Raw genomic sequence first — 12917 nt, 5'->3', positions numbered from 1 at the left:
GAGAGAGAGAGCACATAAGTGTGCATGGGGGGAAGAGCACATGGGAAGGGAGAGGGAAGGGTAAAGAATCTCAAGCCGACTCTGCACTGAGGTGTGTGGAACCCACCACAGGGCTTGATCTCACAACCTTGAGACTCATGACCTGAGCTCAAACCGAGAGTTGTCCACTGAAACCAGCCACCCAGGTGCCCCAATTCTAGACATTTTCAATGCCACTTTCTTTTTTTCAAGGTGATGAAAGCATAAAAATAAATTTACAGAACATTTCCCCAAATAGAGGCTGACACTTGCTTTTCTTTCTTCTGGTCACTCAGGGTGAGATTATCACAAAAAAGAACTTCAAAACTATTACCTAATATTGGGGCCCATAAAATATCATGCTTGTTGGCTTTGAAGGGAAGAATGGAGTATAATTCCCTTTCTCCACAAATGTAGGTCTTTCCCAAGCATACAGATTTTCTGTCACTGTTGTGTTTACTTGCAGTATGACAAGCTGTTTTGCTGATAACATAATTGCATAGTATTTGTTAAGAGATATTTCTACCCAAAACAGTCACCACAGGGAAAGCATCTTGAAGATCTCTCTTTGAAAATGAGAAGAAACATAATTTTCTTTTGTAAAGAAGAAGAAAAAAAAATCAAATGCTTAATATCTAGTCCATCAAACTTCTAATTGGAGTGAGAATGGGAAAACTGAAGTGATATTTGGAAGGAACGATATTTCTACAGTAGAAAGAAAGTAGAATTTTATCACACATACCTGCAGGGTGCTTTCTTAGTGATCCCAAACAAAACCAATGATGATCAAACACATAATATGTATTTTTGTTGCAATGTTTTTGCAGAACATTGATACACATGGCCTTCTTCACTTTACAATTATTGACTATACTGAATAACTGAATATATAATAGTAAATTAGTTGATATGAGGAAATCTCTGAAAAATAAAAATAAAATTCTATATAGTTTAAAATATATAGTCCACAGAAAAATCTGTCCTTAAAAACGGAGTTGTGATATAATGTAGAAAATACACAGAAAGAAAAGGTCTGTCTTCTATGATAAGCCAATAGGGGAAGACCAGTCAGAAAAGTCGAAATATGTAAATGGCTCTGTGATGCTGGACAGCCTTGTGATGGATTGTCTAAGATGAGCAGATGACCTAAGTCCTTCTGCTTATTGTAACCTCAGGTGGTATGACTGCGGTACGAGAGGATGAGGGAGATTCTTCCATGCAGGGAGGAGACTTGGCTCCCCACCTGTGCTTGCCTGTCTTATAGGTGCAGGTGTGGGCAGAGGCAAGGAGAGCTAGAAGGACCAGAAGTGAAATAACATCCACAAGGACCGAGGCTATTGAGAAATTCAGTGAGTCTTAGAAGATGGAGCTAGTTTTCATCTTTCAGAGATGTTTTCCTCCCAGCAGGAAGACAAATGTCCCAATCCCCATAGAATATAAGAATGAGGATAGCTTCTCTAGATAGAAACTCGACACCCGGTACGAAGGTGGCATTTGTCATACCATGGACACCTGAGAGGTGGTGATGCCCCGCTGATGCTCCGTGGTGACTGTATTGACAATCTTGGATTTCATTGGTCAGAGGAAACTGGACAGTTCAGGATTTATAGCATCCTCCTTCCCTTTCTCTGGAGGGAGAAAATGGAATAAAAGGATTTCAATGAGCCAGCTAGGGGGGAGTATAGGCTAATCGGGTGATCATTATTTTTTACCACTTGTTGACTTTTCCCAGAGGGTTGGGTGACCTGGAGAAAATGTTTTGGACTATAGCCTTCAAATATTCCCCTTTATTCTATTCTGCATTATCATATTCTTATTGGAGTCTTCTTACTAATGTATTCACTGGCAAGTTTAAAGAATGTGAATATATCAGGAAGAGCACGCCATGGGAAGGAGTCAGATCATTTCTTAAAGTATCTGTGTACTCTGCTATTGTAGAGTTTTATGACTAAGAAGTAACACATTTCCCCTACACAACCAAACTAGAGGAAACAATTAAAAAGGTACCTGCCCAGAGTTAGCAGTAATAATTCACATTTCTGTGGGTCTCTGTCCTGGCTCCTCAAATATCACCCGCTGGTTTCTGGAAGTCCCAGGAAAGTGCCTTACTTTGTGTACACAATTATGTTCTTTTACTCCTCAGTGACTGTCACCTTCTCCCGTTTGCCAGAAGTCCCCAAAACTGAGCTGCCTCCCAGTGGGGGCAGGAGATGCTGATAAGCCCTGTCGATGGCGGATACCACCATCCCTGGAACCTGTCCCAGAGCCTCCTGTAGCTGCTACAGATGGGGGTCACTCTCAATGCAGCATAATTTGCAGTATATTCTTGGAAATCTGTAATTCACCAAAGTCAATATTCCACATAATCATAGTGTGTGCCTTCAATGTTGCCCTCTCTTCAGGGTCCCTCAGGATAGATTCCACAGAGCTCGAGCTCCTTGAGATGGTAAGGGGTGTCTCATAGACAAAGAATTTCATAGACAAATGGGTTTGGGAAATGCTGGGACACACAGAAGTAAACAGATGTCTCCCCTGCATGCCTTCATATAAAAGTCCTTAATATGCTGGTGTACATTGTGAATCTCAAGAAAATAAAAAGCGATTTCCCACATTTTCCATAGTGGAATCATGGGATTCTTTTTGTTTATAAAGCTTCTGGTAGGATTAGTTTTCCAAAGAACAAAATTTGGGGAACACTTTCTTAGGTTTTAGTGAAAATAACTGTAGGGTTAAATATTGAGTCAATTGTTGTTTTAAATGTACAAATTCAACTGATGCAAGTCTCTTTTTTTTAACCAAAAAACAAACAAAAACCAAGCTTTATAAATAATTATGAAAATTATCTTCAGGGAAATAGATTTGCACTATGCAATGTTTAGAAGCTTACCAGGTTGCCAAGATAAAAGTATAATAGCTACTTGGAAGAATTTTTAAATTGTAAAGTATTTTTGAGCAGAGATCTTTTAAAATTATGTGTGGATTTTTTAATGAACATCCTACTCAAATCATCTTATATAATATCTGGTACATAATCTTCTGACAACCTGGCCAGTTCCCTTTCTTCTCACGCCCGAATATCAGAATGCTTCCTGTAGGGTCTGACATGCCAGCATGCGGTCGTGGGCCTGCCCTTCATTAGCTGGATCACCACAAGCAACTTGACCTCTCTAAGCTTCAGTTTCTTTACAATTAAAATAGAAATAAAATAGCTAATATATTTCATTGAAATGATAAATTTAACAGCCCTGGCATGATGCCTGATGAACAGTAAACATAAAGCACACACACATAATTCTGGTGCACAATGGAGAAAATTAGATGGAATCTGCTCAAAGATTCTAGCTCAGGTCATGCACATATTCTTTCAAGTGCCCGTAGCCTCCTGGCTTGGAAAACACCCCAAAAGCTCATCAGCTCCCTTCTCCCGACATTACCATTCCCAAACCGGGAAACCAAATGGGAATGGGATTATGTGTTAAAGCTGTGATTTAGCCAACCTTGCCCAGTGTTGTGCTCCTGCAGCCATCAACCTCACTTAAGGATGGTCCCACCTGCCAGAGGGCATGAGTGATGGAGCAGTTGCTAAAGTAACAGAGATGTGTCCTGTGTGAAATCTAGTTAAACTCCTTGCTATGCGCTCTCATTGCATCCTGGTACTTCTTTCATAAAATTCGTCATACTCAACATTATGTATTTAATTTTTGCTTTCTACTCCTACCTGTCAGTACCAGCAGGCACTGTGCCTCTCTTGGTGGTAACAACACCCCCACCATCTAACGTCCTGCCTGATGCCCAGGGGGAGCTCCATCAGTATGTGTGATACTGAACGCCACTGTGTACATTTTGCTGGTGTGGCCAAGCAGGGCTTTGATTGCCTCTGCATCGGGGCGATGCAGCCCCTCAAAAACCCAGAATAACTACATCCTCGGAAATCAAACCAAACCAAAACAAACTCACGCCTCTAAGAAAGAAGCTTCCAGTGCAGGTTTTGATGCAAAAAAAAAAAAAAAGAAAAGTTGAGTAAGTTTATGATTTTTGTTTAAGAGAACCCCATGCAAAACAGAAAAAGATTTGTTTGGTGGCAGAGGGGGAGGGGAGAGAAGGAAGTGAAGTCAGACAAGACAAGAGAAGGAGAAATTGCAGGAGGGAACAAACAGCAGAAGAAGCAGCTGCTGGGATAGCGCACGGAAGGTGTCTGGCAGGGGAAAGCAGACCTAGGAACGGGCAGAGAAGTCAGCTGCATCCCCCGCCAAGAAAGACGGGCATAGGCTTCTCAAACCTCAGGGCATTTTGGAGGATGGGCAGCAAACAGTTGGAGGTGGACAGCGCTAAGCAGCGGGAGCCTCCTAGCCACCAGCGCCCCATCCGTGCCCTGGCCAAACACGTGTGAGAGCTGAGGATGAGCGCTGGCGTTCACTGTATTTAAAGAGATGATCAGAGCATCAATCTCTAGGACTCTTCTCTCTGGAAAACGTCTCTTGACCAAGAACAGTGCTTAGCCCTGGTTCCAGAACATGAAAATTCTTATCTCTTTCTCTACTTTTTGTGGAAACCTGCCGTTAACTTGCAATGTCCCCAGCAAATTCCCGTTTCCCTGGGATGCTCATTCACAAAGTTTCCTTAAACCCATGCCTTGCTCCCTGTCCCTTCAGGTACAGTTTTATTTTGCTTGAGATATGGAAACAAGTGAAAAATTGGCTAGTACATGTTTTTTTCTGAGAAGAGCATAGTGTTGTTCTAGACGAGAACCATGCTAACATCCAGAATACCCTTTAGAAACATGAACAGTAATTTTTGTTCAGACCAACAAAAATTATAACCCCAGAAAGCAAACTATTACGGGTCTTCATGATAACATTGTTAACAAGAAGACAGAAGATATGCTTCTTTTTGCCAATACTACCCTCTAGTGGAAAATGGGCAACAGAAAAGAGCCTGTTTTGGAGGTGCAACTGCTCCTTCATTGGCTGCATACCAGGGCATTTACACAAAAGTGGGTCTATGTCCCTTTTTCTTCAGACATCCCTGGAGCATAAATATAATGAGCTGTTGATTATGCTTGTTGGCATCACGTTTCAAAAATTCTCTCATCTGAAATCATGCATTGTGCAAGAACTTGTTAGCTATGATAAAAGACTGTAACCCCAGAATGTGTACAATGTACTATAAAGAGAAGACTGCCACAGTAGCTGTGTTGATTTATTCCTGGTCCCGCCAGTGGCAAGCAAAGGAAAAGAGGAGAAGAAACAGTCCTGTGAGCCTTCAGTTATTACTTACATTTGTGGCTAATCAGTCTGTGAAGCCAGGTTATAAAAAATATCCACTACACATGCAGTTAGAAGGTAAATCTAGTGAATACTTTGCCAGGAAAAAAAAAAAAAGGCAGGGAGCACTGTACTCAGTACTATTAGCAACTATATGACAACTAGAAAATTATATGCCTTTTATCCCCTGAAGAATCAGATTATCCAATAGTATCTTGTACCATTAAGGTTGTAAGTATCCTTTGAGATGGGAAAAAAAAAAGAAGAAGAAAATTTATAGGAACATATTGAGTTTATGTGACCTTGGGAAGTCATGTACAGAAAAATTACATTGTTGGGCTCCTTTTCTGACCTTCAGAAGTGACAACTTAGGGGTGCAAAAGGATTTCTACCCCTTTACGTATAAGATTCACTCATTAAATTAATTGATGCTCTTGAAAAGAGCAGGAGAAAGTGTGCATGCAAATGTTTTATATATTTACCCCCTGCCTGGAACTTCAAGATCAATACCCTCCACCACCCTCATTATCAGAATGGTGCTTTCAGGTTCTTGTTCAGATTCTAAAGGTCATAACTATAAAGGAAACTTTTTTATTTTTTGTTCATGGAAGTTTATGAAGACTGTATGTCAAAACACAGGAAATGGTATTTTTTAGTTTTTAGTTTTGCTTACAGTTAAAGATCTCTTATTTTTCATGAAAGTCTGCAGATTTTCTCATATTTACAACTCAGAAGTCAACTCTATTGTGAACATAAAAGCAAGTGCTTTTTGATTGTGACAGAATTATCCTGACCTCTTTGCAAAAAGAGGTGGTTATAATCAGTTAATTAGTGGGTTTCCAATTTACATTGTACAGGGAAGTTGTATCAGAACAGATATTAAAGACTAAGTAGAATAATTTTCTTCTTTTGTTTTTAATAGCAAGTGAGAAAAAGATGACTTGGGGAGTAAGATAATTAACAAATTCACCTTTAGGCTCAAATATGTCTAACCCTAAGTACCCACAACAATGCAGGGTGTAGTAATTATTTTAAAATAAGTAAATTTAAGAAATATAAATTGTCCATGTTAATATGCATTATTTTTGAGGAAAAAATGATATGCATTTCTTTATGAAACATAAAATGATTGGGGGAGAAATGGTCTTGCTCTCAAGGGACCAGATTTATTAATTTGGCTTTATTAATTTGGCTCTGCCAAATAAGTAGATTACTTTAGGCAAAGTCACTACTATCTGCAGAATCAGTGTCTTTACCTGTCAAATGGCAGGTAAGTGACATGAAGTCAGGCCATCATTTTCCTGAGTAACAGCAGTAGCCCCAGTGCCTAGCACTGAGTAGTAGAAGTGGGAGGAACTCAATAAATATGTGTTTAGTGAGTGATACAACATGAATAACAATGCACTTCTATCACTGAGTTGTAAAAATAAAAAAGATGCATATAAATTAACTTGAAAACCTCCTGCAGTAAATCACCATTGTTTTCTGTCTCTGGGAACATCTAATTCTAGGTGTCATTCTTGTGGTGTACTATAGGGAAAACATTCTTTAATCATTTTATGTTTGTAAAAATGCAAGATGGCATCAAAGGCTGTTTCATAGTTTGCATTTGAAATGTGCTAATCATCCCATTATGCTATGTATATCAAGAATTTTCAGTTGCAACAGAAACATTAAAGAGCTTTATTTGAAAAAGAACAGCAACACAACAAAGAAGCCACCATCCTTAACACCTGTCTCGTAGAAGGGCACTTTTTATACAAGTTGCCCGTCCCTGTTTTCAAAATTCAAAACCACCTCATACCACTGGAAGTATCTTCTGGGAAAGTTTCGAGCAGCCCTCCCATCTCCAGAAGGCATAATTTTAGACCATTTGCTCGAGTGGAATGGCCTCCAGTTGCGGTTCCGCACATGAATATTGTATAGGAGCTCTTCCAGCTTCCCCCAGGGCGCCACTCTGCAGTGAGAATAATGGGATTGAGAGGCTGGAAGGTTGACAGTGGCAAATGGGTTGTGTGATAGAAAGAGATGGAGCCAGTCTCCTAACTGTGTCCCCAACCCGCCGTCATGGGAAACTCTAAACTCTTAATTGTGTTTTCCAGGATATGAATGATTATCCGCCCGTATTTAGTAAACGGATCTACAAGGGGATGGTGGCTCCGGATGCCGTGAAGGGCACACCCATCACAACCGTTTATGCTGAAGATGCAGACCCCCCTGTAAGTAAAGGACACGGATGCACACTCGGAAGTTTAGCGAAGAGAACCTTGCACACTCACACAGGACACACTTCCCGGGCAGCACACTCAGACTGAGTCCACTCTGTCCTCCCCCAGGCATTTCATGTGTGTTTGCTTGTAGTGCCCACCAGGACATGCACACTTCATGCGGTTATTACTGAACACAGTTAAGCAGATGCTTTCTATGTTGCTGGAATTCAGAATTTGCCACTTGCCAGTTTGTCCCGCACAAATGAATAGATGTGGAAAGAGTTCTCTGCATTTAGAGTCAGTATCATTTGGGTTCTTTATTTAGGACAGTGTAAGCTTAGTTGAGTTGGGTTAGGTTTTATCCTTATGCATCTTCCATTTTATTCACATATGACTATTTTGTTAGCAAACTCTAGATCAACGGATGACATAATGCTTATGTTGAATGTGTTAATTTTGGTAAGCTGAAATATTAATACTGTGTCTAGAACATATTTAATGCAGGCTTTATTATCCAAAATTTTACCTCTTTTGAGATATCCCAGATTGCCTTCCGAAATAGAGGATTTTCAATGAAAACATTATTACAGCAGAAGTGAGGTAAATTTTCCTTAATGTTACTACATTAATGAATGAAAAGTAACATATACAAATAATAGTACCTATATAAAATGCTTTGTATAAATAATTTGAGTGCTTTATAAATATTAATTATTCTCTTAATAGCCGAACGATGAAGATTTAAATTTTTTACTTTTGAGTGAGCTCCAACCATTAGTCAGTGGCTGATTTACTCTACAAAAATAAAATAAATATTAAATAAGCCATTTTAGGAGAACAAGAAAATAGAAAAAGACCTGAATTTTGTAAGTGCTCTAGGAGTTCTGTTTCATATTGTTAATATAAATAATATTTGTGTAATGCCGTTTATTTAATAAAAGGTGAATGGCCATCAGAACATTTTTCACCTTCAATTGTGATAGGCCATATAATCTTTTGTGACTGTAAGGTCTTGAAAAATAATAATGTTCACATGAAAGCAGTAACCTTTCACTCAGAAGCTCCTTTTCTCGAGTGTGTCAAAATGTCTTTGAACCTGATTTATTGCATTTTGGGAAATGTGATAGGCAAAATTTTGTAGATTTGGACACACCAGTCGAGATGGTGAATATGACACTGGTGCTTTATCTGCTTTTTAAGTAAACTGTCAGAGGTAGAAACTACTTGAAATTAAGGGTACACATTCAGTTCTATTCAAGGCATGTGTTTTGAACACCAAGTCTATACTGATTATTTTGCTAACCAGTTTTTGCTCTCTAGACCTGAGAATCATGTAGGAAAAACAGAACTGCACATAGAAATTATAACACACTCTACTAAATGAGCATAAACAGCACAGCATCTTAACATACTCATATTTCTTTCCTTTTTTAAAGATTTATTTATTTATTTGAGAGAGAGAGTGGGGGGGGGCAGGGACAGAGGGAGAGAAGCAGACCCCCTGCCCCTGCTGAGTTGGGGAGCCCAACAGAGGGCTCGATCTGATCCCACAACTCTGACCCTGAGATCATGACATGAGCCTCAATCAAGAGTTGGAAGCATAACCAACTGAGCCACCCAGACACCCCCAAATATTTGTATTTCTAAGAAATTTGTATTAGCACAGAATTGAAGGTAATGTTAAGATTAATGGTATTAATGATGACAGACTACATGTAGGTATGCTGATCACCTATGTGCAACATACCCCGAAGTGTTAGTATGGATGGCAAAATCCTCACTTTCCTTCTGGCACCCACCACTGTGGTTCCTGGTTTGACTTTCAGATCACCCCACCGATGTGAGAGAAGTTGTCTCGGTATGTTATCTGTTCCATAAAGAAATGCTACTACTTATCTAAATTATCTAGAGATAAGCCCTGTTTTTACACCCTGAAGCTCTTTTATGGAAACTTACCAGGTTCAAATTTCATATTTCTGTTAAGAAGTTCCTAGGTTTGCATCCCCAGTAATAGTTTTTCACATTTAATATCTAATGCTGAATTTTCAGTAGACGAAAGGCAGATGCTGGTCATTCAACTGAAATACTAAGCATACTTATTTTAGCTAGTGAATATGTATTTTGTCAGACTCAGTTTTTTTATTAAGTTTTTTATTTTAGTTCCAGTTAGTTAACATACAGTGTTGTATTAGCGTCAGGTGTACAATATAGTGATTCGAATCTTCCATACATCACCCCGTGCTCATCACAACAGGTGCACTCTTTCATCCCCATCACCTATTTCACTCATCGCCCCACCAACCTCCCCTCTGGTGGCCATCAGTGTGTTCTCTAGAGTTAAGAGTCCGTTTCTTGGTTTCTCTCTCTCTCTTTCCTTTGCTTGTTTCTTTTGTTTCTTAAATCCCACATATGAGTGAAATCGTACAGCATGTCTTTCTTCGACTGACTTATTTTGCTTAGCATTATACTCTCTAGCTCCATCCATGTTGTTGCAGATGGCAAGATCTCATTCTTTTTTATGGCTGATTAATATTCCATTGTGTATATATACCACATGTTCTTTATCCATTCATCGATTGATGGATTTGGGGACACTTCTATAATTTGGCTATTATAAATAATGTGGCTATAAACATAGAGGTGCATGTATCCTTCTGAATTAATGTTTTTGTATTTTTTGAGTAAATACCCAGTGGTGTGATTGCTGGATTGTAGGGTAGCTCTATTTTTAACTTTTTGAGGAGCCTCCATACTGTTTTCCGCAGTGGCTGCACCAGTTTGCATTCCCACCAACAGTGTAAGAGGGTTCCCCTTTCTCTGCATCCTTGCCAACATCTGGTGTTTTTTGTGTTATTGATTTTAGCCTTTCTGACAGGTTATCACACTCAGTGCTGACCCTTGACACACCAGCAATCTTCTGCGTAACCAGTATTCAGCACTGAGTTTTCCAGTGATTGCTGGCAAGCTGGATCCCTTCAGTTAGCAACTGGGCTACACCTACACCAAGCTTGATTCCATGAAAATTTTCAGAACATAAATTTCACATTACACAACTTTCAGAAGTATTATGATTGATTTTTCCTTTTATTACTTTATGTCCATGCCATAAATCCAGAATACATATTTTTTGGATGAGCTTGCAGAGTATTTTCTATTTGTTGCTATCATAAACATTTTGTAATTAGAAGATACGATGCAGGGCTCCCATGTGTATGTATGTACGGAAACACTTTGTGTATTTAATGATCTCTTGTACAAACTAGAAGGGAAAGTCCTTGGGGACAGGAATCAAACCTTAACTCCAGTTTGCATGTCCACATCCAATGCTATGCTTGAGACTTTGTGGTCTGTTAGGAAACATTTGTTAAATAATTGAATAAATGAATAAATTAACAGTGATTTCTATACTCTCCAGAATTGACAAAGTACGCCAGCTATTCAGAAATTTAGTGATTTGGGATGTTGGGAAAACTTGTGCATCTCTAGTCTGTCCATTCGAGGGCTATGCAGATAGAGCGGGTGGATGCATGTGCAAGATGGAGCCCAGCTTCTGTGCCCTCCTAGCCTGGGCATGGCCACGACTCAGCAGTAATAATTTTCACCTCGAGAGGCTGGCCACCTCATTTTCAAGGCATTGTGTTTCCTCTGAATGAAGGGAGAACCACCCACTTTTAACCTAGAAAATAGCAAAAACAAAATCCTTTGAAGTATCAGATGGAGAACCTGGGTAAGGTCTTAAAGCCAAAGAGAACACTGTTGCTGAATATAAATTAAGAATTATAAAATGCGTGCTGTGCAAAACTAAAGTGCTCTAGAGGGAGGGGAAAAAAAAAACCTACCAGGGACTTTTTTTTTTTCCCCACTGAATTAAAGATGTTCGGACTTTATTTTGTGACAGCATTGGCATTATGTAGCTCACCGGAGCTGTGAATAGGGAGTGACTGATCATTTTGGATATTAAAAACTGCTAACCTTTTCTTTCTGCTCACCAGAGACCTCTCACTCCAGAGTTACACAAAACAAAACTGCAAGTGTAATTTCCATTTGCATATTAGATTCTTCCAGAAGCTGCAGGCCAAACCCCGAGATATGAGAGTTCTCTTTGTGGGCAGGGCAGGTGCCTGACAGAACAGTACCCCTTGTGAGCATGTGGACGCAGAAAAGTTGGCATAAATAATTGAAGTTTACATTTTGCTCGTTTCCAAGAAAGTATGAGAAATCCATGGAGGATCCTTTTCCTCATTCTTATATTATTCTTTCCACGTAATGCATTTTAGGAATTTATAGGATTACTGTTTAAAGTTAAGTAGTAATTGGAACATGTTCAATATTAGCAATTGTGACATTCTCATTTGCATATATTAGTGTATTGTTGACATTGAAGACTTCTTTTTTCAGATTTTGATATTCATTTATGAAATACATATACTCCATTAAAGAGATCAGTTGAGTATTCTCACTATATATTTTTTCAGAAACAATTTTTATAAAAGGCCAGTAATTATGAGTGTGTGGTGCTTTTTGCCTCTGCTGAGATTTTGAGAGCTATACTAGCCACTCAGAATTTAGACAAGCTGCCTGAAGAATTATTTCTAAAGTGTTTTCACAAGTGGCTTTAACATCCTTCTCAATCATTCAAGTTTCATTGGTCTCTAAGAGAGCAAAAAAGGTGGTCAGGTTTTCTTTCCTGTGATGCCTACCAGGTATTTTATTAAATTGACGTGACATCACCAAATAATGCTAAGTAATGATGGTGATCTTGTCAGAATAATTAACCCTCTAGTTAGTCACTCTGTTGCAATCTAGTAGCAGAGGTAGAACAGTAGAAGAAAAGCAATTAATTGTCTGCATGTATGATTTGCCACTTGCTTGCTTTGTGGGTGAGAGTTCAAACTATTCAGGGCCAGGAGTTTGAGATTGTATTTTTGTCTCCGTATAACATGGGTGTTCTGCATTCCTTTCCACTGACGTCTCTACAGATCTGATTTTCATCACCCACCACATACTGGCTTATGGGGTTATGCTGTACTGATTTAGATTATTGCTAGCAAAGTAGCAAAAACTTTGCTGTCGGAGCTCAGAGCCTACAAACCACGTTCGCTGACCTTGGAGCATACGGGGGAGTGCACACAGCTCAGTGTTTGGTTTTTTTCCTTCACATCAAAGCTGTCAGGGAATAGTTACCAAAAACTGTTTTTGCGACGCATGTCAGCTTGTGAAAATTGAGTTGATGTAGCCCCAACCTGCATCCCTCTGGTCTCGAGTACTTAATTAGAAAGAAAGCACACAGACAGTTGGGACTTGATCTTTAAAATGACAATGAGCTATAATTAGATTTGAGAGTGTAAATGAGTAGAAAAGGGAAGGTTTTATGAGAAAGTTTATACATGATTAATGTCTAGAAAAGGCTTATCTAATGTTTTAA

General features: G+C 39.1%; 1 protein-coding gene across 1 annotated transcript in view; it reads left to right on the top strand.

Moving 5' to 3' along the window:
* Positions 1-12917, top strand: part of LOC102751140 (protocadherin-15) — a 762960-nt gene that overhangs the window by 579846 nt on the left and 170197 nt on the right. Inside the window, exon 19 of the mRNA XM_081823172.1 lies at positions 7385-7501. Coding sequence (XP_081679298.1) covers positions 7385-7501 — 117 coding nt within the window. The remainder of the gene's footprint in view (positions 1-7384; positions 7502-12917) is intronic.

Source organism: Leptonychotes weddellii, chromosome 6 (genome assembly GCF_054177405.1).
Source record: "Leptonychotes weddellii isolate Sample4059 chromosome 6, ASM5417740v2, whole genome shotgun sequence".
Lineage (NCBI taxonomy): Eukaryota > Metazoa > Chordata > Mammalia > Carnivora > Phocidae > Leptonychotes > Leptonychotes weddellii.
This window is presented reverse-complemented; position numbering and strand designations above follow the sequence as displayed.